Source organism: Podarcis filfolensis (assembly GCF_964270895.1).
Source record: "Podarcis filfolensis genome assembly, chromosome: 13".
Lineage (NCBI taxonomy): Eukaryota > Metazoa > Chordata > Lepidosauria > Squamata > Lacertidae > Podarcis > Podarcis filfolensis.
Genome location: NC_139615.1, coordinates 48,792,173 through 48,816,316, shown reverse-complemented (window position 1 = coordinate 48,816,316; position 24,144 = coordinate 48,792,173). Strand labels below are relative to the sequence as shown.

Sequence of the window (24,144 nt, the reverse complement as noted above, 5' to 3'; positions counted from 1 at the left end):
CCAATGCCAAGCGGGCAGTCCCCAAGGGTGGCACCAACACCAAGGTCTCACCTGCCAATCATAGGGACTGAGATGGCTGGTACTGAGGAAGGCACTCTTATAGGTACTTGGGTCCCATTCATGGCTTCACATGCTAGTACTAACATTTCCCATGGGAACTTCACCGGTAGCCAAGGCAGCACTTTCAAGACCAGCAACACGTAGTCCCATTGGGCTGCCATTCTGTAGTAGGAAGCTAACTCCACATACACTGCCCTATGGATTATTTTCACGAGCTGAAAAGAGAGAGGAATGTGCCACTATAAATGGAATTAGCATTGCCTTTGCACATGTACTCCTCTGCTTGTGGCAAGCATCAAACTAGTGGAATTTTTCAGTCATTGGCACGTTCTCCGTGTGTGTGTGTGTGTATCACAGCTGTCTACACACACACGGAAAAATCTTTAAAAGTCTTCAATAGATGGGACTCTTCTTACCTTTGACCCGATGAGAGTGTACAGCCACTGGATTGTTTCATTATGATTGATTACTCCATTCATCCCATCTACGTATAGCATAATTTGTCCCAGTGCTAAGGAAATAAAGAAGATAAAGAAAGTTAGCAAAATCCAGTTAAGTGAGAAAAGGCACAAAACATCTTTCTGCCTCCAAATTACAGTAGGTCGCCATTCTGGATAACCTCAACTAACTCTCCCAGAGGGCACATGGATGCAAATGCAATTGAAATGCAACCTCAGCTGATGTGCTGAATGGATGCATGTGAAGGGGGGGTGTATATGTGGTCTAAACCACTGAACCTTTTCGGTATGCCGATCGGAAGGTTGGTGGTTCGAATCCATGCGACGGGGTGAGCTCCCGTTGCTCTGTCCCAGCTCCTGCCCACCTAGCAGTTCGAAAGCACACCAGTGCAAGTAGATAAATAGATACCACTCCGGCGGGAAGGTAAATGGTGTTTCCATGTGCCCTGGCACTTGTCACAGTGTCCCGTTGCACCAGAAGCGGTTTAGTCATGCTGGCCACATGACTCAGAAAGCTGTATGTGGACAAACGCCAGCTCCTTCGGCCTGAAGGTGAGATGAGCGCCACAACCCATAATTAAGTTTGGACTTAACCGTCCAGGGGTCTTTTATCTTTTTGTATATGTGAGTGTGTGAGAGAGACACACACACCAAAACCTCCTTAGGAAGTTGATGGCAAAAGCGTTTCTTGTGAGAGAGGTAATCCTATCCCCTTTCTCCACAGCATGCATAATTTTATAAACCTTGATTATGTCACCTCAGGCTCACTTTTTCTCTCAACTACACCCTTCCCCAAAAAATGTTGTAACTTTTTCCTCCATTCCCTTTATCATTTTGACTGCCCTTTTCTGAGCATTTTCCACTGCCACAATGTCTTTCTTGAGGCAAGGAGGCCAGAGTTGTACACAGTACTCCAAGCACACTTGCATCACAGAGTGGGCTATTGGCAGTTTTATCTCTTTCCTAATGAGCCGTAGCATGGATGTGGTCTTTTTCACAGGTTATGCACACTGGTTCAGCATCTTCAAATTATCTGCCATGACTCCAAGGTCTCATTCCTGAACCACCAGGTCAGACCCCACGAGATGTGAACTTTAGATTTTCTTTGGTCCCAGTGTGCATAACTTTATGCTCAATAACATTGGATTGCATTTGCCAGTTCATTTCCCTTTCACCTAGTTGGAGCTCACTGCAAGCCGTTTTTATTATAACATGGATGGAGGAAAAATTGGTGATAACAAAGCAATATGGCCATTGAGAAATGGCAGTTGCTTTTACAGCTGTTCCCATGCATGGCCTCTTTACCACAAACTAGAACGCCATTGTCAAGTTCCTTGGTGTGTGTGTGTGTGTGTGTGTGTGTGTGTGTGTTCAGGCCTCTTTTGAGAGCCCATGTAGACCATCCTCAAAAAAATCAACAGCAACATGCAACCAGTCATTGCCTTGTTTGTCACTTTCCAGCCAACAGCTGTAACTCCCTCTTAACAGGTTACATCCCAATTCAGTGTGAGATCTACACACTGGGTTTCACCCACTGCATGGCAAATCGTCACAGCTTGCAAGGTTGCGGATAGGCTCTGGTTCAGGTGATAGGGATGGGAGAACACTCTCGCCATCCCTATGTGAAGGGTATTCCGTTAAAGGAATCCAGGGGCTCGATGGTTTGGTCAACCCCTGAGAGGGGGTTGTGCCCATGCCTGAGTCCAGGGGGACATTTGGGTGGCGGAGTTAGCCCGTTCCCGACTTTCCACTTATCCAGGTGTTCACCCTTGGCTGACCTATGCTGGAACCCTGGGTCAGAGCTACCTGCATGGCAGGGAGCTAGTCGAACCAGAGCCTATGCAACCAGTCACTTTCTGTAATCAATAAAGTTGTGGCCTAAATTCTGCCAAAAAGGCAGGCTTGCAGATCTGTTTTAAGGATCAAGTGCCCCTCGCATTACAGAATGCTGTGCTTCTGGACCCATCGGCTGGCTGCCCTTCCAGAAAGTGGAATGTGTACAGGGGTACCTCGGGTTAAGTACTTAATTCGTTCCGGAGGTCTGTTCTTAACCTGAAACTGTTCTTAACCTGAAGCAACGCTTTACCTAATGGGGCCTCCTGCTGCTGCCGCACCGCCGGAGCACGATTTCTGTTCTCATCCTGAAGCAAAGTTCTTAACCCGAGGTAATATTTCTGGGTTAGCGGAGTCTGTAACCTGAAGCGTATGTAACCTGAGGTACCACTGTATTTGCATCCTAACTGGGACCACTCATAGATTCTCCAAGAACGCTACAGTGCGGGGGGGGGGAGTATTTGACCCCCTGCTAAATTTGCCCGTTTGCCCTCTGACGAAGAAATGGCCAGTCCACAATTTGAATGGTAGGTTTATTGTAGCTGTGAGAGACAGAATAACAACAGGAAACCCCCAGAAACCCAGAAGACAAAAGTCAGAGACTGATGTGCATTATAATCAGCAAAATAAGTATTTGATCCCCTATCAACCAGCCAGATGTCAGGCTAGCTGGTATCTTCCTGTTGTTATTCTGTCTCTCACAGCTACAATAAACCTACCATTAAAATTATGGACTGGTCATTTCTTCGTCGGAGGGCAAACGGGCAAATTTAGCAGGGGATCAAATACTTTCCCCCCCTCACTGTACATATAGCTGTGATGTGCATCTGGTGCAGGTATTCCCTATCAGCACTGGACAGTGTGGATGTGGGTGAGATAACCTTCCCATCTGTCAGGCTGGTGAGTAGGGGGATGACCATTCTCATTCGCTCATATGGAAGCCAGTGTGTGGTTTGCTCATGCCTGTCTCTTGATTGTGACCTAAATGTCAGTGAACAATAAAGAGACTTTAATGCACATGGCCATCCACTGACTATTAACATTACATCAAAGGGATCCAGAGTTTTATTATTATTATTATTAGGTAATTCAGAACAACTGCTATCCAGCTGCAATTAGAGAATGGCTTAATGAATATTATTTTTGTTTCTCTTCAGTACAAAGAAAATTGCCCTTTGATCAGAATCAGATAAGGTCACCACGCTGCTTCTTTGTAGTGAAACTTCTTGGATCAGAAGGAAAGGATTTCATTTGCATCTGAAGAAAATGTGAAACAAATTTTATGCCCCACACATATTTTTCAGATTAATAAGGAACATAAATCAAGGACTTCTAAAAGTCAGTCTTTAAAGCATCACATGGACATTACAGCAACAAAGACTGGCTAAGTATCTAGGTAAATTCTGGACTGCATTACTCCCCAGCTTTCAGGTTGTCGCTCAGTATAGTCATAAAAAAGCCAAGCCTTTAATAAGCCCCATGCAAAGAAACCACAACAATGTTCAAAAGAAATTCCTGGCTATTTTCATCTGCTACTGAAGAATCTTATCAGAAGCTTCTTCCAAGACTGTGGAATTCGATCGTATCTGCTATAGCTTCAGGTTAGCATGGCAGATTTTGATGGGAAATTGTGAACACACGAAGAAAAAAGTCTGTTGCTGTTTAAACAACTGGCAAAAAAACGATGTTTTACAGAATAATAATTTTAAAAAGCTACAGGATGTCATCAAGCTGTTTTTTCAGGCACACTGACCTACGGCATGTTTGTCAGTCGCATCCAGGAGCTTTATCAAATGTTAACATCAGTTGCTGACGGTCCTTGGAATACAAGCATCAAGATTTATTTGTTAAGAAGCAACTTATTTCCTGGCTGCTCTGAGGCCTCAAATACGACAAAGGCACAGCTAGCTGGAGGGGAGGAATATTTAGAGCAAGGCTAAGGAACCTGTAGCTCTCCAGGTGTTGACTCCCATCAACTCTAGGTATCAGGGCCAAGTGTCAGGGGCAATGGGAGTTGTAGAAGAACAATGTGGAATCATAGAATTGTAGAGTTGGAAGCGACCCCGAGGGTCATGTAGCCCAACCCCCTACGATGCAAAAAGAGAGAGCCACTGATTCCCCACCCCTGCTCTAGAGTGAGCATCTATGGAGGACTGTATTTCACATGTAGCTGATTCTTCAAAATTATAATCGTGGTAGACAACTATCCCCAAACATTTAAATTCTAAGAGATTTTAAATTTTAAGAGAACCAGCTCTACGGCACTGGCGTTATGGTCTAAGACAAAGTTGCAGAAATCCTGATGTTACGGAATTTCAAAGACTCAAGCTAAGATTATTTCCTATTTTCCTCCAATAGGTTTGCCAAACTGCATTTGTGCCACGTACTGGGGTGGGTGGGAATCGCCTGTCTCTTTTTGACACTTCACTCAAATTTTGGTTTTGGTTTTTGGCAGAATTTAGGCCACAACTTTATTGATTACAGAAAGTGACTGGTTGCATAGGCTGTGGTTGAACTAGCTCCCTGCCATGTAGGTAGCGCTGACCCAGGGTTCCAGCATAGGTCAGTCAAGGGTGAACACCTGGATAAGCGGAAAGCTGGGAACAGGCTATCTCCGCCACCCAAATGTCCCCCTGGACTCAGGCATGGGCACAACCCCCTCTCAGGGGTTGACCAAACCATCAAGTCCCTGGATTCCTTTAACGGAATACCCTTCACATAGGGATGGCGAGAGCCTTCTCCCATCCCTATCACCTGAACCAGAGCCTATCTGCAACCTTACAAGTTGTGACGATTTGCTACGCGGCAGGTGAAACCCAAATGGCAACAGCCAATCAGCCAAGTGGGGAAAATTCCCAACGACAGAGGACGGCATAGCAAGGTCAAGCGCAAAGCCCTAAAAGTAGGGAGAGGTGGGCGGGTGTTCCAAATGCACGAGCCGAAAGAGGAAGCTCTGGGTCACGTGCATGGGCATAAATAGGTCCCTCGAACCATTTGGACTGCGCCCCATTGGCCAGATTGCACGCAGCTACGAGGGACCTACCAATCGGGTATTGTGGCTGACCAATTGTACCCACCCACAGCACAGGGTGTCGGTTTCCAGGTCTCATTGCAGTACGTGCCCTCTTTAAGGGAGGACCCGATTTGCCATATTTAGGGGAAAACCTGTGCAATGTTTTCTGAAGACGTTTCCACATATCCACTGGGTTGCTTTCCCTTATACTATTGAGCCTATTTAACCATTTAGACTCTTACTTGCTTGGGCTCCAAACTGAATTTTTGCTAATGTCTGTTTTGTATTTTTTCAAATTAGGTTCACTCGTGTTTGTTCATATGATCTAAAATGTCATTGCAAACAAGATTGAATTTGAAAATAATGAAACTGTGGGGGATTCCTGCCTTGTAGTCTCCTCTTAATTTCTGAGTAAGAAATCATGAACCCCTTGATATACCAGATCTTGTATTCTAAAAAGTTTGTTGCTTTCCATATTTGAAATCTTATAGATGTCTCTCCTCTTTTATTTTATCCAAGATAAATTCCAGAAGTGAAGGGCTAGCTTTAAATGATTTTTCCCCAGAATCCGAACTCTGAAAATAAGTTATCTTTAACTGACTGTTGCAACCCCCCATAGTATCTCATGAAAAGGTGTTCTCAATATATTTTGTTCAAGCTTTGCTATAAGCTATGCAGTCTATAACCCAGTTTAAAAAGTTTGCTACACAAAACAGGGCTAAGTACATGACTTGGAGATCTCCTATGATCATATAAATTCTGGCTTTTAGCCTTGTTTATTTGTTATTCCAGATGCACTTCAGTGTACATTGTTGTAACTATTGGATCAATATTTTGATTAGCAGATATCAAAGTAAAGATGGTTTTTGGTGGCATTATCATTTTAACTGCTGAAATTCCTCCAGAAAAAGATACAATACAATGGGCAGTATTCAGTGAAGAAAGTCTGCTAGTGGGAGGACTTTTGGCTGTGCAACACAACTCCTTCCTCTCCACACATAGTCCCACCACACCCCTAAAATCTGTTCTGAGCATTTCCACACACACAAGCAGATATGGGGTTTGGAGGCATGTCATAAAATAATCACTGATTTTCCCTCATGGGTTCCTTTCATTAAAAAAAAAGTTTCTAAAATATATCAAGCACCAATAGGATGTAACACTTTCTGATAAAAGCAGTCGTTTTCTCTCTTGTATTTTGTAGTGATAAAGATGCTTCCCTTTCTCATTTCCTCTGAACCAGAAAAACCTGGGTCTCAATCATAGCTGTCAACTCTTCCCTTTTTAAAAGGGAAATTCCCTTGTTCCAAATAGGATTCCTTGCAAGAAAAGGGAAAAGTTGACAGCTATGGTCTCAATCCAAACCTAGCCTTGAGCATCACTGGGTGGTCAGTCACCCAGGCCAGCCAACCTCAAAAAGAACTTTTCTCCATGTCTCTCCCTGCTCAATTAACCATTGGATCACGTGACTACAACATTACTAGTCTCTGACAGAAATGTCAACAGCAACTTGATCTCGCAGAATAGAATATTTTCTGTGGCATGGAGAAGCTTATATTTAAGTTTTGCTGTTTCATACAGGACTAAAGTCGATGGTGGACTTGGGTACTATGCCCTTTGTGGCACATACGGTCAATTCAGTTTTGTTACTATTACGAGTTAATTTTTCAACCATAATGAGAAGGTGGTGGACTCTCCCTCATTTGAGGTTTTTAAGCAGAGGCTGCGTGGCCCTCTGTTATGGATGCTTTAGCTGAGATTCCTGCATTGCAAAGGATTGGACCAGATGACCCTCAGGGTGTGCTGGGCCTGGGGGTTAACCCAAGCCACGCGGTCCAGGTCCGGTCCCGAATCCAAGGATTCCGGGAGGAGTCAGTCCAACAGGGCCCAGGCAGGAAACCAGGCTAGGTCGGGTGCAGGGTCTCAGGCAGGTTCTAGCAAACAGCAATGTTGCTCCCGCAACCTGGGACAGGGTCTGACAGCCTTTTATCTTTGTCGGGGTAACGGCTGGTCCTGATCCCCCAGTGACTCACCTCCCTGTCTCGCTTGAAGGCGAGCACTCCTCCTGCGAGTACTCAGGTCTCTCCTTCTCTCAGACCTTAGTCTCTGCAGCTCAGGAGATGTTGGTGGGTTACTAGACCCAGAGGCTGCCTCAGCCTCTCCTGACCCAGCTGGTAGTGGAGCAGCTGTAAGTGATTGCCCAGCTGAAGGCAACGAGGCTATTATGTACTGAAGTTCTCACCCTGGGCCAGCAGGGGAATACTGTAGACAGTTTTTACTCCGGTCCACATATGCAAATAAGGACTATGATGTTGGACATGTAACACTGTTGGTCTAATGGAAGTATGTGAAATGTAACCGGTATGCTTTTGTGCCTAATTGAACCATTACGTGTAGTGCTGTATATAAGGAAACCATTACGATTGTAACTAACGCCTTATCTCAGTGCGGAGGGGTGTTATGTACTGAAGTTCTCACCCTGGGCCAGCAGGGGGATACTGTAGATAGTTTTTACTCAGGTCCACATATGCAAATAAGGGATCGAAAGTGACGTTCAGTGATTGGATAGTTACAGAAAGTTGTTACAGTTACGTTGTAGTGAAGCTCTATATAAGCAGGCTGGCTGAACCCTTCAGTTCAGTTCTGTTCTGACCTGTGAATAAACAAGAGCTGTTTGGAGAATCGCTGTGTCGTCTGATATGTTCACCCACAACTTAACAGAGGTAATCCCCGCATCTGGAGCCACGGCAGGCTCAGGCCCCTGACTCGGCCCAGCTGGTGTTTGTTGTGCAGACTGGGACTCTTCAGGATCAGGCCCCAGACTTGGTTCAGATGCCGCCTGAGGCAAAGGATCCGGTGTGGACTGAGGCTCCTCTGGTTCCGAGTCCGAGTCCCAGGCCATCACACCGGGTCCCTTCCAACAATTCTGCTCATTCTTCCCTGAGCAATTTGGTGATCATCATACAGCTCCAGGAAGCAGGACTGCTTGGGTGAGGCTGGGAACACAGCCTAGTGTCATAAATCTCCTGAGATGCAATTCAAGGACTTAACCTCCAAATGAACATTATAGTGCTAAGCCGCTTCTTAAGATAAGCAAAGCATAATCCTGATTTGGAGGGAATGGAGAGAGGGGCATGATGTGCCAAATCTTGAAACAGGAAGAAAATTATTTTCTTCACTGTGCTCCACACGTTGAAACTGCTTTTGAGCTCATTTGGACTTTGCAAAGAAAGGAGCTGCAGGTGTGAGTTTTCTTTTATCAATCACTACTAATTATGTACAGAACATCAGCTTGGAATGCCGGTATCTGTTCAAAGCAACTATGCTTAAGTCTTCCCCCTCCCCTAACTTTTAAGGTGGTACTCAACTCGAAAAACACAGGGAAAATGCAAAATGTGTTTAGAAAGTGTGCTGCCCAAAATATTGTTAGCAGCACAAGCAATTATGATGCAACCATACTTGGAATGCTGCGTACATTTCGGCCACCACACTTCAAAATAGAGGTTGTAAGGCTGGAAACGGTGCAGAAAGGGGATACCGTAATTGCCAGTGACCAGCAGCAACTCCCCTGGGAGGAAAGGTGAAACTGATGGAGACCTTTTTCTACAGTTCGTTTAGAAAAAGAAAGTGGGGACATGATAGGCTTTTTAAAGGTACCATACAATCCTCTGGTGTGGATCAAGTAAAAAGAGTTTCTCTCACTTTCGTTAAACTGGAACCCAGATTCATTTAATGAAACTAAATAGCCATTAGCTTAGATGACTATAAAGGGGGGTTAGACAAATTTATAGAGATTAAGGCTGTCAATGGCTATAAGTCATGATGATTAAATGATTAAATGGTACCTCTGGGATCCAGAAGGAGCATGGCAGAGAACAACAGCAGGAGATGGCTATTGTTCTTGTGTCCTGCCAATGGGCTACCCAAAGGCATCTCTGGCTGGCCATGGTGGAAAAATGGATGCTGGATTAGATGACTAGATAAGGGGTAGCTAATATCGTAGAAACTAATAATGATAATCATAATAAATTTATTATTTATACCCCACCCATCTGGCTGGGTCTCCCCAGCCACTCTAGGCGGCTTCCAACAAAGTATTAAAATACAGTGGTCTGTTAAACATTAAAAGCTTCCCTAAACAGGGCTGCCTTCAGATGTCTTTTAAAAGTCTGGTAGTTTTTCTTCTCTTTGACATCTGGTGGGAGGGCGGGTGCCACTACCGAGAAGGCCCTCTGTCTGGTTCCCTGTAACTTGGCTTCTCACAGCAAGAGAACCGTCAGAAGACCCTCGGCGCTGGACCTCAGTGTCCGGGCAGAACGATGCGGTGGAGACGCTCCTTCAGATATACTAGACCGAGGCTGTTTAGGGCTTTAAAGGTCAGCACCAACACTTTGAATTGTGCTCGGAAAAAGGACTGAATGTGGTACAGTGGTGCCCCGCAAGACGAACGCCTCGCAAGACGAAAAACCCGCTAGACGAAAGGGTTTTCCGTTTTTCGATGCGCTTCGCAAGACGAATTTCCCTATGGGCTTCCTTCGCAAGACGAAAGCCCATAGAGAAATCTCCAGGACAGCGGGGAAGCGCAGCGCGTCTTCCCCACTGTCCTCGGACCTCCTCCGAAGGCTGGCGGTGGGGCGAAGAGACCTTCTCCCGCCGCCAGCCTTCGGAAGGCTGCTCCGAAGGCTGGCGGTGGGGCGGAGAGACCTCCTTCCGCCGCCAGCCTTCGGAAGGCTCCTCCGAAGGCTGGCGGTGGGGCGGAGAGACCTTCTCCCCATGCCAGCCTTCGGATGGCTGTCCTGAAGACTTGCGGTGGGAGGAGGGTTTTCCTTCCCACTGCCAACATTCAGAATGCTGTTCTGAATGTTGGCGGTGGGGAGGAAAAACCCTCCTCCCACCGCAAGCCCCGGGAACAGAGGAGAAGCGCTGCGCGCCTTCCCCTCTGTTCCCGTACCTGTCCTGAAGGCTTGCGGTGGGGAGAAAAGCCCTTCTCCGCACCGCCAGCCTGGCAAGCGGTCTCCATAGGAACGCATTAATTGATTTTCAATGCATTCCTATGGGAAACCGTGCTTCGCAAGACGAAAAACTCGCAAGAAGAAAAAACTTGCGGAACGAATTAATTTCGTCTTGCGAGGCACCACTGTATTGACAACCAAACAGATTTCATTGGGGATGAATGTAAAGTTCTGCATGTAGGCAGGAGAAATCAGATGTACACAGGATTCGTGGCACATGGCTTGACAGGATCACATGTGGAAAAGGTAACAGAATCATAGATTGTGGAGTTGGAATGCAGGCACCCCAACTAGATCGTATATGACAGGTGGCCATCCAAGCCCTGCTTAAAAGCCTCCAAAGATGGTGAGTCCACCACCTTCCAAGGAAGTCCATTCGACCGTCGAACAGCTCTTACTAGCAGAAAGTTGTTCCTAACGTTAGTGGGAATCTCTTGTAACTTGAAACGATTGTTTTCGGTCCTATTTGGGGGTTTTGGTAGACGACAAGCCAAATGCGAGTCTGCTAAAAAGGCTAATGCAACTCTAATATGTTGATGCCTTAGGGAGACTTGGCCCAAATATTTTACATTTTAAAATGTAATGCCTTCAAAGGCCTGTGAAGTAACACATGGGGGTAGGCAAAATCAGAAAGGACTTTGATTGCTTTCTGTGCCTTTAATAGTTGTGTACAGAGACTTACAGTACTTTCTTCCTCTCTTTACTAAAGACAATTGTGCATCAGTACTTTCTTCTACACATCTAATCAACTAGACTAAGTGAACAAATTCCTCCTTCACCTTTGTCATTACTGAAGTCCACATTATTATCATTTTTTAAAAAAATGATTCACACCCACTACACATCACCAGTCCCCATTTAAGAAAAGGCCCTTTATGTGCATCAAAGAATACCGAATGCAATAGTGCAGAACCAAATGGTTGATTCTAGGCTGAGTGACACATTCCATTTAATCGGACAAAAGGTAAGGAAAAGTGAAACTGTCACCGAGGATCCAGGGAGTGCTCATTAAAAAGAAAGGACAATTTATGTGCTTTGTTGTTTGCAGTAGTTACCTTTACCGCAGAAACGGATGGAATGAAAGTATGTGTGAAAGTGACATGCCTGATATTCAGACCTTCTGTTTTAGTTGTTCAACAACATGCCTTTGTTCCTCTCTGGCAATGACAGTGACTCCGCCCTGCTCCAGGAGTAACAGCGGTGTCATCCAGGAACGCACGTTCTTTCAAAGCCAGGTTTAGGTTGGCTGATTAACATTCTATTTACCAGCTCATTCTGGTACGCAGGCTGAGACCCTACCTGCCTGCAGACTGCCTCGCCAGAGTGGTGCATGCTCTGGTTATCTCCTGCTTGGATTACTGCAATGCGCTCTACGTGGGGCTACCTTTGAAGGTAACCCGGAAACTACAACTAATCCAGAATGTGGCAGCTAGACTGGTGACTGGGAGCGGCTGCCGAGACCACATAACACCTTGAAAGACCTACATTGGCTCCCAGTACGTTTCCGAGCACATTTTAAAGCGTTGGTGCTGACCTTTAAAGCCTTAAACAGCCTCAGTCCAGTATACCTGAAGGAGCATCTCCACCCCCATCGTTCTGCCCAGACACTAAGGTCCAGCTCCGAGGGCCTTCTGGTGGTTCCCTCACTGCGATAAGTGAGGTTACAGGGAACCAGGCAGAGGGCCTTCTTGCTAGTGGCGCCTGCCCTGTGGAACGCCCTCCCATCAGATCTCAAAGGAAAAAACAACTACCAGATTTTTAGAAGACATCTGAAGGCAGCCCTGTTTAGGGAAGCTTTTAATATCTGAAGGACTATTGTATTTTAATATTTTGTTGGAAGCCGTCCAGAGTGGGCAGGGTATAAATAAATTATTATTATTATTATTATTATTATTATTATTATTATTATTATTATTATTAAATGTGTGGGAGGGGGAGGTATTTGTTGGCTCTCTTCTTGCTTTTATTATGTATTTAGTGTTCTTATTTTATATTTTTATGCTGTGAACTTTCGCAAGATCTTTGGACGAAGGGTAGTATGCAAATTTAATAAAGAAAATAAAGTAAGGAAAATAAAGCAAAACATTTCATATTTTCACTTTCAAAGGGTTCCTCATGCCAGCTCTTGAACTTGCATCCTCAGCTGCAGCAGCCTCTAGCAGAACCACCCATTATTGAACTTGCTCACTAGTAAAATACAGGTTGCTCAGCTGTAGCTGACCGTCTTCAAATGGCCATAAGAAGGGCCTGCTGGGTCAGCCAGTAGCTGATCTACTTGTGCGTCCCCTGGTCACAGTGGCTGACAAGACCCCCCAGAGTAACAATGATTCAGAGACATATTGTCTCCAACAGTAGAGGTAGAACAAAGCCATCACAGCTAGTAGCCCTTGCTAGCCTTATCCTGTCTAATCTTTTAAGTGTACATCACTCCCTCTTGTGGGAACAAATTCCATAGTTTAACTACAGTATGTGATCTCTGTGAAGTCACATATATGAGATCTGAGTCTGCGCAGAACAGCATTTTGGAAAATACTAGAGCTTAGAAGAGCCAGGAAATCACATGCTCTGGCTAGTCTCAAGAGTGGGGCCAAAGCTCTCTCCTTCACTCCCTTGTAGACTGCGGCAAATAAAAGATAAGCATTTGCGTTGTGGTGAAGAAGACCAGTGCAGCTTGTGACCAGAGGACCAGTGAAAGAACGTTAGTTAGATTCAAATACCCTGTGTTTCTTCTTCGTGGACTCTATTCAGAGCTCAAAAGTTGCCCTCTTCTGCAAGTTTCCAGTGCAGGTAGAAAGGTAAAGGACCCCTGGACGATTAAGTCTAGTCAAAGGCAAGTGGGGCACTAATCTCGATACCAGGCCACAGACAGCTTTCTGGGTCATGTGGCCAGCATGACTAGACTGCTTCTGACACAACGGGACACCGTGACGGAAACCAGAGCGCACGGAAATGCCGTTTACCTTCCCGCTGCAGCGGTACCTATTTATCTACCTGCACTGGTGCGCTTTTCAACTGCTAGGTTGGCAGGAGCTGGGACCGAGCAACGGGAGCTCGCCCCATTGCGTGGACTGGAACTGCCGACCTTCTGATCAGCAAGCCCTAGAGGCCCAGTGGTTTAGACCACAGTGCCACCCGCCTCCCTTAAGTTTCTAGTATGTGTATGGGCTGCCTCCATCGTGCAAGTGGTAAGGTGGTTGGAAGCTGAGGTTGATGGGAAGGTGTGCATCTGAAGTGCTCTCAACTGGCTTCCACCCCGTGGATGAACTCTGGTTAAGGGCAGTAAGGAAAGGTCTGGGGGGAATTGCTCTCAAGAAAAGAGAGGACAGAGTATGGGAATGTGATAATCCTGCAATCCACTCGCAATCCCTTAATCAGGCTGACTTCAGGTCTGAGTGAAACATTGTTCAGATGACAAAGCTAATTATCAAATGGCTGCTGGCAGCAAGTCAAGAGAGGTGGCGTATCAGATGACTTGTGAGCACCAAAGCAAGTGAAACCCAAACCTAAACGTTATAACTATGTTTTTTCTGTGTAATAAGTCTTATAAATAGAATATTTTAAAGCAAATAATAAAAATCATTTGCGGGAATGCAATTGCTAATGCCTGCATTACATCTTTACGCAATCTCCCAGAGAAGTATAGAATATGCTTTTGCTCAGTGATATATTGCCATAGTCAACGTCACAGAAAATTTAAGAATGCTCTGGTTATTAATGCTTCTTATCCTTGATTAAAATGGAGCGGAAACTAAGAGTATGTTTAATACAAAAGGCAGTTTGTGCGATTATTATTGTCAGGGAAAAGTTGTGATTTATTATTAAAAACAACAACAAAGCCTAGAATCAACATGCTTCCTCGGAAAAATTTCAGAGGTAAATCTCACTCCATCTTTGCATGCCAAGCCGCATTACAACAGCTTTACAGGATCAGATCAAAGTTGGCTTATAGCAGAAGCCAGCCAGAAGCCTCTTGAAGCTCATAAAAACAGCAGGATAGTTTGACCTCAGTATCTGAAGAATACACTGCTATGGTACATGGACGTTCCATTTTGCTATAACTTACATATTTTCAATTTTTTAGGAAACTGGCACGGCTCTTGTGACATAATTGCATTTCCTATGTGATCCCTGTAGTGATGTATGGAAGTGGGAAGTGAGAGCTGGACCATAAAGAAGGCTGATCGCTGAAGAATTGATGCTTTTGAATTATGGTGCTGGAGAAGACTCTTGAGAGTCCCGTGGCCTGCAAGAAGATCAAACCTCTCCATTCTGAAGGAAATCAGCCCTGAGTGCTCACTGGAAGGACAGATCGTGAAGCTGAGGCTCCAATCCTTTGGCCACCTCATGAGAAGAGAAGACTCCCTGGAAAAGACCCTGATGTTGGGAAAGATGGAGGGCACAAGGAGAAGGGGACAACAGAGGACGAGATGGTTGGACAGTGTTCTTGAAGCTACGAGCATGAGTTTGACCCAACTGCGGGAGGCAGTGGAAGACAGAAGTGCCTGGCGTGCTCTGGTCCAGGGGGTCACGAAGAGTCGGACACGACTAAATGACTAAACAACAACATGTGATCCCTGATAAGAGGAAAGCTTGGTGCAGAATATGGCACTTGGGGAAGCAGGAAGGGAGAAACCATGAGCAGCAAACCACTATAAACAGCAGGGGAAAATGTGCTCTTTGGGTTTTTTTTTGGGGGGGGGAGCTCATTCACAAAACCCACCTTTCATTTAAGTGGAGTGGGGGGAATTGCTACTTTTCTATATTGCGATTTCAAAAATGTGAAAATACCTAAGAGGAAAAGAATGTTTTGAACAACTAGCATACTGAAATACAAAAGTGCGTACAGTATACACAAATTATGTGACCCCATTTGGGGTTTCTGTGCCTGACAATTTTAGGCAAATGGGGACAAAGTCAGCTCTTTTGGAGAGGTTTTACACAGGAAGGTCTCATTTCCTCAAATAGTGCAAAAGTGAAAGTCTGAAGATCAGAATGTTAGCAAGCTGACAATGGTGGAACACGTCCAAGGGCCATGCCCTTCCTTCCATTCCAGGAAGTTTGTTTTCCAGTATATTGGACATCCAAGTAAATGAACAAGCTCAATGGTATTTTAGCTATACATAACTCTGAAGTCTAGTAGCAGTGGGGATGTGCTGATACATTATTATTAAATATTAAAAAGTTATAAACAATCATTTATTAACATTTCCTGTGTTTGATTTTGTGGCATGTTTAATGGGCTTAAGTATAGAATTATAGAGTTGGAAGGAACCCTTTTTTGATTCAGGAAACCCAGAGCAGAGAATCCCTCTGATTTAAACCTGACGTACAGAGAGAAAGACCACCTACACCCCAGATAAATAATTCTACTGTTAAACTGGTCCTACTGTTAATAGGTCTCTCCTAATGTTCCCTGGAAACCTACACACCTTCTATGCAAAAGCCCATCAAGCATGTTATGTTCTCCTTTCTATGGTAAAATACAGAGTTCCTTCAACATTTCCTTATAAGAATGAACAGCTTTGCTGCCCTTCTCTCTGTTGGAAAACGCCCTGGGGTGCCCCGTAGCCCCCAAACTCCGAGCGTCCTCCGGTATGCGCAGCTCTGGAAAAGGCATTCCCCGTATTCTCCAGTGCGCTTCAGCGACATATATCAAATGATATATGCACACTAATCTTCTAGCATAACACAGCAAGAAGCATGAGACATCGTAGAGCTAATCTACATATTTATTTACACACTATGTACAGACAAAGGAATCATGGTGTCCTCTCTCTCTCTCCAGCTCCAAGAACAGAAACAAGTAAAAGTGAAAGTACAGTACAATAGTACATACAGCAGAAGAAATAAGACTGTCTTCAGTTCCCACACTCTTCCCAGACAGGCATGTGATTTACACCAATCTCATCTGCAGCATAAAGGTAAAGGAACCCCTGACCATTAGGTCCAGTTGTGTAATGGTTATATGGGGTTGCTCGTGCGTAAGTTGCCGCCACTCCTGGCTAGGTTGCCTGGTTAAACCTTTTTCTGGCTGGACAGCCCTTCACTTCGTGGCTGTTTCAGTCGCTAGCAGAATCCGTCAGTGGGCGTTTCTTGAACTTCTTCCAGCAAAGGAGTTCTTTGACGCCAAGTCTACGCCTACTTTCCCTGCACGGAAGTCTTCTGCGCAGGGTGGGTGTGGGTAGTGGAGGACCCGTGCTCTCCCCGCTGGTCTCCGGTGAGGAGTCCTGGAGCCCCCTCGCCGATTCCCCCATCTGCCCCCCTTTATCCCTGGTGTTACGCTGATTTCCTTCCCCAGCCGATGAGCTCCCTCTCTCCCTGCTGGGCCCTTCTCCAGCATCGCCTGGGAGCCTTGCCTCCACCTCTGGCTCCAATGTCAGTTCCCTGACAAGTTGTGACCGACTCTGGGGTTGCGGCGCTCATCTCGCTTTATTGGCCAAGGGAGCCGGCGTACAGCTTCCGGGTCATGTGGCCAGCATGACTAAGCCGCTTCTGCCGAACCAGAGCAGCACACGGAAATGCCGTTTACCTTCCCGCCTGAGCGGTACCTATTTATCTACTTGCAGCTTGGCGTGCTTTTGAACTGCTAGGTGGACAGGAGCTGGAACCGAGCAACGGGAGCTCACCCCGTTGCGGGGATTTGAACCGCCGACCTTCTGATCGGCAAGCCGTAGGCTCTGTGGTTTAACCCACAGCGCCACCTGCGTCCCTCATCTGCAGCTTGGGAGGTGTGAAATATTAACACTCTGAACCCATTTAAGTTTGTCTACATACTTCTTAAAGTGTGGCACCCAGATTTTCCAAACCACAGGTTCATCTTGTTCCACACTAGTCAAGACTTCAGCTTGGATACAATGCTCCAGCTAAAGTCTTGACTGGTGTGGAACAAGGTGAACCTGTGGCTTCGAAAGTACAGTGGAACCTCTACTTGCGGACGTAATCAGTTCGGGACGTCCGTCCGTAAGTCAATCCGGGTCGCTGGTAGAAGTGCTGTGCTGCCCTGGTGCATTTGGCGGCAGCGTGCTCCTGCGTGTATGCAGACGGCGGCAGCCGCTTCTGCATGTGCGTAAACAGTAGAAGCCATTGTGCGTGTGCACAAATCACGGCAAACCCAGTATTTACTTCTGGGTTTGTCGCGGTCGCAACTTGGATCGGGCCCAAGTAGAGGTGGTTGTAAGTAGAAGTTCTACACTGATACCTCTGGTTATGAACTTAGTTCGTTCCGGAGGGCCGTTCTTAAGCTGAAACCATTCTTATCATGAGGCGCGCTGCACCTCCTGCTGCACATGTGTCTCCAGTGTGCAATTTCTGTTTGCATCCTGGGGCGAAGTTCGCAACCAGGAGCAGCTACTTCCGGGTTAGCAGAGCTCATAACCTGAAGCGTTCATAACCAGAGGTACCATTGTACAGTGATTTATTGCAGGGCAAGAGAGGAAGCACCACAGGTGCATAGGTAAAGGTAAAGGGACCCCTGATCATTAGGTCCAGTCGTGACCGACTCTGGGGTTGTGGCGCTCATCTCGCTTTATTTGCCGAGGGAGCCGGTGTACAGCTTCCGGATCATGTGGCCAGCATGACTAAGCTGCTTCTGGCGAACCAGAGCAGTGCACAGAAATGCCGTTTACCTTCCCGCCAGAGTGGTACCTATTTATCTACTTGCACTTTGATGTGCTTTCGAACTGCTAGGTTGGCAGGAGCAGGGACTGAGGAACGGGAGCTCACCCCATCGCGGGGATTCAAACCGCCGACCTGATCAGCAAGTCCTAGGCTCTGTGGTTTAACCCACAGTGCCACCCGCGTCCCTGTTCACAGGTGCATATCTGAATGCAAATGCTGTCTATCTAGATTCAGTTAGTTTGAGTACATGCACATCCAATTGTGAACCACCATTTGCATTCTGCCGCAACCAGTCATGCCTAACTATTTACATCTAGATCTGCTTTGGATCTAGGCAGACTGGCCTGGGATCGACTCCAAATTGGACACACCCTTTTGAGGTTCACCTAAACTATCAGTGCATTAACAACACATAGATCTGGTGGCACTGTGCATTCCTTTAAGATAGACATTTGGGAATTTCTTTTTTTTTTTTTAAATATTTTTATTTTTCCATAAAACACAATACAACAAACATAAACATACAAAAACAAAAACAAAACAAAAAACATGTATCATTTCATATCCTAATTTCATATCCTATCTTCCCCGACTTCCTCATGCTTCCCCTTTCTGTATTCCAAATTCTTATCGATTGTTCAGCAAATCTTCCCTTGTTTTAATTTAAATTTAGACTAATCTTCCTTATTTTCCTTGTCTTAACCATTGCTAATAGTAACCATTTACTTTCCAGTCCAACATCATTCTAACTTTCATTAACTTTATGATATTTCTTTAAATAGTCCTTGAATTTTTTCCATTCTTCTTGCGCTGCTTCTCTTCCCTGGTTTCGGATTCTGCTCGTCATTTCTGCCAAGCCCATATAGTCTATCACCTTCATCTGCCATTCTTCCAGTGTGGGTAGTTCTTGCGTCTTCCAGTACTTCGCAATGAGTATTCTAGCTGCTGTTGTAGCATACATAAAGAAAGTTATATCCGTCTTTAACACCCCTTGGCCGACAATACCCAAGAGAAAGGCCTCTGGTTTCTTGGTGAAAGTATATTTAAATACCTTTTTAAGTTCATTATAGATCATTTCCCAGAATGCCTTAATCTTCGGGCAGGTCCACCAAAGATGAAAAAATGTACCTTCAGTTTCTTTACATTTCCAACATTTATTGTCAGGCACATGGTAAATCTTTGCAAGCTTGACTGGGGTTATGTACCACCTATATATCATTTTCATAATGTTTTCTCTTAAGGCATTACATGCCGTAAATTTTATCCCGGTGGTCCACAACTTTTCCCAATCAGCAAACAAAATATTATGACCAATGTCCTGAGCCCATTTAATCATGACCGATTTGACCGTTTCATCTTGTGTATTCCATTTCAGCAGCAGATTGTACATTTTGGACAAGTTCTTAGTACTGGGTTCTAACAGTTCTGTCTCCAATTTTGATTTTTCCACCTGGAAGCCAATTTTACTGTCCAGTTTAAACGCTTCATTAATTTGATGGTAGTGAAACCAATCTCTCACCTTCCCTTTTAATTTCTCAAAACTCTGCAATCTCATTTTGTCCCCTTCCTTTTCCAAAATTTCCCAGTATCTTGGCCACTTGGGCTCCATATTTAACTTTTTAACTGCCTTAGCTTCCATTGGCGACAGCCACCTTGGAGTTTTATTTTCCAGCAAGTCTTTATATCTGTCCCAGACATTTAGTAGTGCTTTTCTGACAATATGATTTTTAAAACTTTTATGTGCTTTAACCTTGTCATACCACAAATATGCATGCCACCCAAAAATGTTATTAAAACCTTCCAAATCCAAAATGTCTGTGTTTTCAAGAAGTAGCCATTCTTTCAGCCAGCAGAAAGCTGCCGCTTCATAATAAAGTTTAAAGTCTGGCAGGGCAAACCCCCCTCTTTCCTTTGAATCCGTTAGTATCTTAAATTTAATTCTGGGCTTTTTGCCCTGCCAGACAAATTTAGATATGTCTTTTTGCCACCTCTTGAAACAATCCATTTTATCAATTATTTGCAATGCTTGGAACAAAAACAACATTCTTGGCAATACATTCATCTTTATAGCTGCAATACGGCCTAACAAGGAAAGCTTCAAGTTGGACCAAATCTCCAAATCTTTTTTCACTTCTCTCCAAGTTTTTTCATAATTATCTTTAAACAAATTCACATTTTTAGCTGTCATATTTATACCCAAATATTTCACTTTTTTAACCACAGTCAACCCTGTCTCATTCTGGAACCTTTCCTTTTCTATCTGTGTCAAATTTTTCTCCAAAACCTTTGTCTTAGACTTATTCAATTTAAATCCTGCCATTTGACCAAACTCTTGAATTATTTCCAAAACTCTTTTCGTGCTAGCTTCTGGCTCTTGCAATGTAAGTACTAAGTCATCTGCAAATGCTCTCAATTTATATTGTTTGGCTCCGACCTGAATCCCTTTAACCAACTGGTCCCTCCTAATCATATTAAGCAAAACCTCCAGGACCGATATAAAAAGTAATGGGGAGATAGGGCATCCCTGACGTGTCCCTTTTTCAATCTTGAACTCTTCTGTAACCACATTATTTACAATTAGTTTGGCTTTCTGTTCAGAGTATATTGCACCTATACCATTTTCAAACCCTTGGCCTACCCCCATCCCCCGGAGGTTCTTCAACATAAAACTCCAAGAAATGTTGTCAAAGGCTTTCTCGGCATCCACAAATATCAAAACAGCTTTAGTGTTTATGTTCACTTCCAGCTTTTCCAAAATGTCAATTATATTCCTTACAGACATTTGGGAATTTCTTTGCCAAATATCAACAAGAAAAACAAATTGTGGCTATCTTTAATTATAGCCAAAAGAAAGGAAATTACCAGTTAACTACAGTATCCAACATTATCTTACTGTGCTTTTGGTGACAGATTGCTTGGCTTGTTTTTTAAAAAAAGAAATCAAGTGAGGGGGGTGACTTCAAATCATGCTTATTTCATACATTACATCATTAAACCTTTCTTTATCGCTGGCATGAAGGAACTCAAAATGTTAAGCAAACTTTAATTATAGCCCCAACAACACTGTGTTAATGTATCATCTGTTTTATATTGTTGGCTTTAGGCTTCAATCCAAAACACGCTTGCTAGGAGTCCCAGTGAATGCAGCAAAAACACACACAGCATTGTTCTCTAAACTGATTACTTGAATTGTATTTTATGTTTACTTAAAAAAACAACAACTTAACTGCTAACCCCCCTGGATATCTCAACCAAAGCAGGAGATAGAAATAATACATCATTCTGTCTATGATTTGTTATTATTATCTGTTTATTTATTCTTATTGTGGCTCGCAATCATGAAATGTCATGCACGACAAGTTGTGTACAGCTTGACGGGGGCCAACTACAAAATGCAATTTGGCTTTGACTCATCAGTGTTTGGGACATTTCTAGGATGGCTCATGATGCTAAAATAGGACTCTCTCATTTCATAACATATCATTTACCTGAGTCTTAGTAAGGATATCTCCAATACGGCCCTGGCTTACAGAGCTGTTTCATGAGGGTGCAAAAGGTGCAGGCAGTAGCCTCTCTTAGGACTAGGACCCTCGTACCTACGGGACCACCTCTCCTGGTATGTCCCACAGAGGACCTTACGGTCTTCAAACAAAAACATCTTGGAGGTCCCGGGCCATAGGGAGGTTAGGCTGGCCTCAACCAGAGCCAGGGCTTTTTCGGCTGCGGCCCCGATCTGGTGGAACGCTCTGTCACAAGAGACTGCGGGACTTGACATCTTTCCGCAGGGCCTGCAAGACAGAGCTGTTCCACCAGGCCTTTGGCCAAGGCACAGTCTGACCTCTTCCTTTGGCAATCCTCACAGAACTCTAGCCCAATGGTTGCCATTAATTTGATTTGAACTGATTTTATAATGAAATGATTTTAGAATGTTGTGTTATTTTACTGTTGTTAGCCGCTCTGAGCCCGGCTTCAGCTGGGGAGGGCGGGATATAAATAAAATTTTATTATTATTTATTATTATTCTGTAAAAAGTTTTCCTAATAAACTACAGAACACAGTGGTAGCTTGGTACTCGAACAAATCGGCTCCTGAATGCCACAAACCCAGAAGTGAATATTTGCGAACGTTTTTCAGAAGCCGAAAGTCTGATGGAGCTTCCGCTTAGTTCAGGAAGCTCCTGCAGTCAATCGGAAGCCGTGCCTTGGTTTTTGAACCGTTTTGGGAGTTGAATGGACTGCTGGAATGGATTAAGTTCGGGAACCAAGGTACCACTGTAATGGAAAAGCCAGCAACTGCACAAGCGAAGGTTACTCTATACCAGTGTTTACTTACTTCTTCCTTGATGCACTTCTCTTCTTTACAGAATATTGCTAATATATTTTGGCATCCCTATGGCTAATGCATTTTGGCACTCACTGACAATTTCTTGCTTCTTCTGCTATACAGCTTGATGGTCGAGCACATTGTGTGCATGCCAAATATCCCAAGTGCAACCCTTAACATCTCTAGCTGCATCACCTCAGAATACAGGTGTGGGCTTGCATTTTCAAATGCTTCCTCATGTAAAAATTTGCTGCATTTCTCCATTTACAGAAAAGCAGGAAGAGTCCTTATCCCTAACGTGGCTCTAACACTCAGATATTTCTTTGTTTTATTGAGTCCTATATTAAGATGCATTTGGTAAATGTTCCACTTGTTTAAAGTTCTTTCAGCCCAATTACAAACTGAAGGGCAACTCATTTTCCCTTGTAAATCATCTGGAACAAGGCACAGGTTCCCCAGCCCTGCGACAGTGTGACCCAACCAAAATTTGTGCGATTGTAATTACCACGTATTCTTCCCTTACTTATCCCTGCCTCAATCTCCCTCCACTTCCTCGGCTTCACTTTATGCATTTCCACATTGCAAATCTTTTGGACCACAGATCTTTGTGTAGTGGCCTGTAGCTAGAAGGCACCATGTATTTAATAAAATAAAAGTTAAAATATCACACATCTTTAAATTGATGGACAAGATTTCTTATTTCTGAATGAATTATTGGCAATTCCTGGTTGCACTGGAGTCTTCGTTTTTATTACCTTATGTTCCCCTGCCCCCGTATAGAAACCCTTTATGGGACACAGGTGGCGCTGTGGTCTAAACCACTGAGCCTCTTGGGCTTGCCAATCGGAAGGTTGTGGTTTGAATCCCTGCGATGGGGTAAGCTCCCATTGCTCTGTCCTGGCTCCTGCCAACCTAGCAGTTCAAAAGCACGCCAGTGCAAGTAGATAAATAGGTACCACTGTGGCGGAAAGCTAAACAGTGTTTCTGTGCGCTCTGGTCTCCGTCACAGTGCTCTGTTGCACCAGAAGCGGTTTAGTCCTGCTGGCCACACGACCAGGAAAGCTGTCTGTGGACAAACACCGGCTCCCTTGGCCTGAAAGCGAGATGAGCACCTCAATCCCATAGATGCCTTTGACTGGACTTAACCATCCAGGGGTCCTTTACCTTTTTTATAGAAACCCTTGCACAGCATTGAGCAATTCACGGTCCCGTTTCGCAAAGTGTTTTGTCATTATTTATCATTTGAGTTGTCCTTGCACCTTACAACTTAGGGCAACTGCATCTCAGCTCGACTAGCAAAGAAAGAATAAATGAATAAATAAATAGGGAGAAGAGGAATAATTAGGTTAATTTTCTTCTCCCATTCTAATTAGCTGTTGTTCCCAGCCCCCATGTTTAACTCAGATGCAAAGGAGCGAGGAGATTTCACCCCTCCCATTCCAAGAATCTGCTGATGTTCTCTGCTGATTCTCCAGAGAGGAGGGGGGCGGTTTCTGCTCACTACTTATTCCGCTCCAGCCTCACATCAAAGAGAGAGACTGAGTGTTAGAGAGAGAGTGTTATCTCTGTGTTGATAAGGTTGCTGCTAAGAGCAGCTGCAGACACTCAGTGCAGTTCAGCTTCTCCGTTTAGCTCTGTATATAGTTTGTATGATAGTTGTAGATAGAATAAAAGTAGTTATTCTACAGAGCTGTTCTCCGAGTGGTTTATGCTCTGCTGTACTCTGCTGTGCAACGACTGTCTTCGGAGTGAATCTGGTGCTCACAACTCTGAGCTGTGAGTCCACAGCACTTAGACCTGTTCCTGCGCAGAAGGAGGTCTCTGGAAG

General features: G+C 44.6%; 1 protein-coding gene across 21 annotated transcripts in view; it reads right to left on the bottom strand.

Annotated features, from left to right (window-relative positions):
* The window catches only part of FHOD3 (formin homology 2 domain containing 3), a 319,993-nt gene that overhangs the window by 113,454 nt on the left and 182,395 nt on the right, over window positions 1–24,144 (bottom strand). For all 21 annotated transcript variants that reach the window (XM_083582385.1, XM_083582396.1, XM_083582404.1 and 18 more), the window contains exon 6: window positions 477–571. In XM_083582385.1, coding sequence (XP_083438511.1) covers window positions 477–571 — 95 coding nt within the window. The remainder of the gene's footprint in view (window positions 1–476; window positions 572–24,144) is intronic.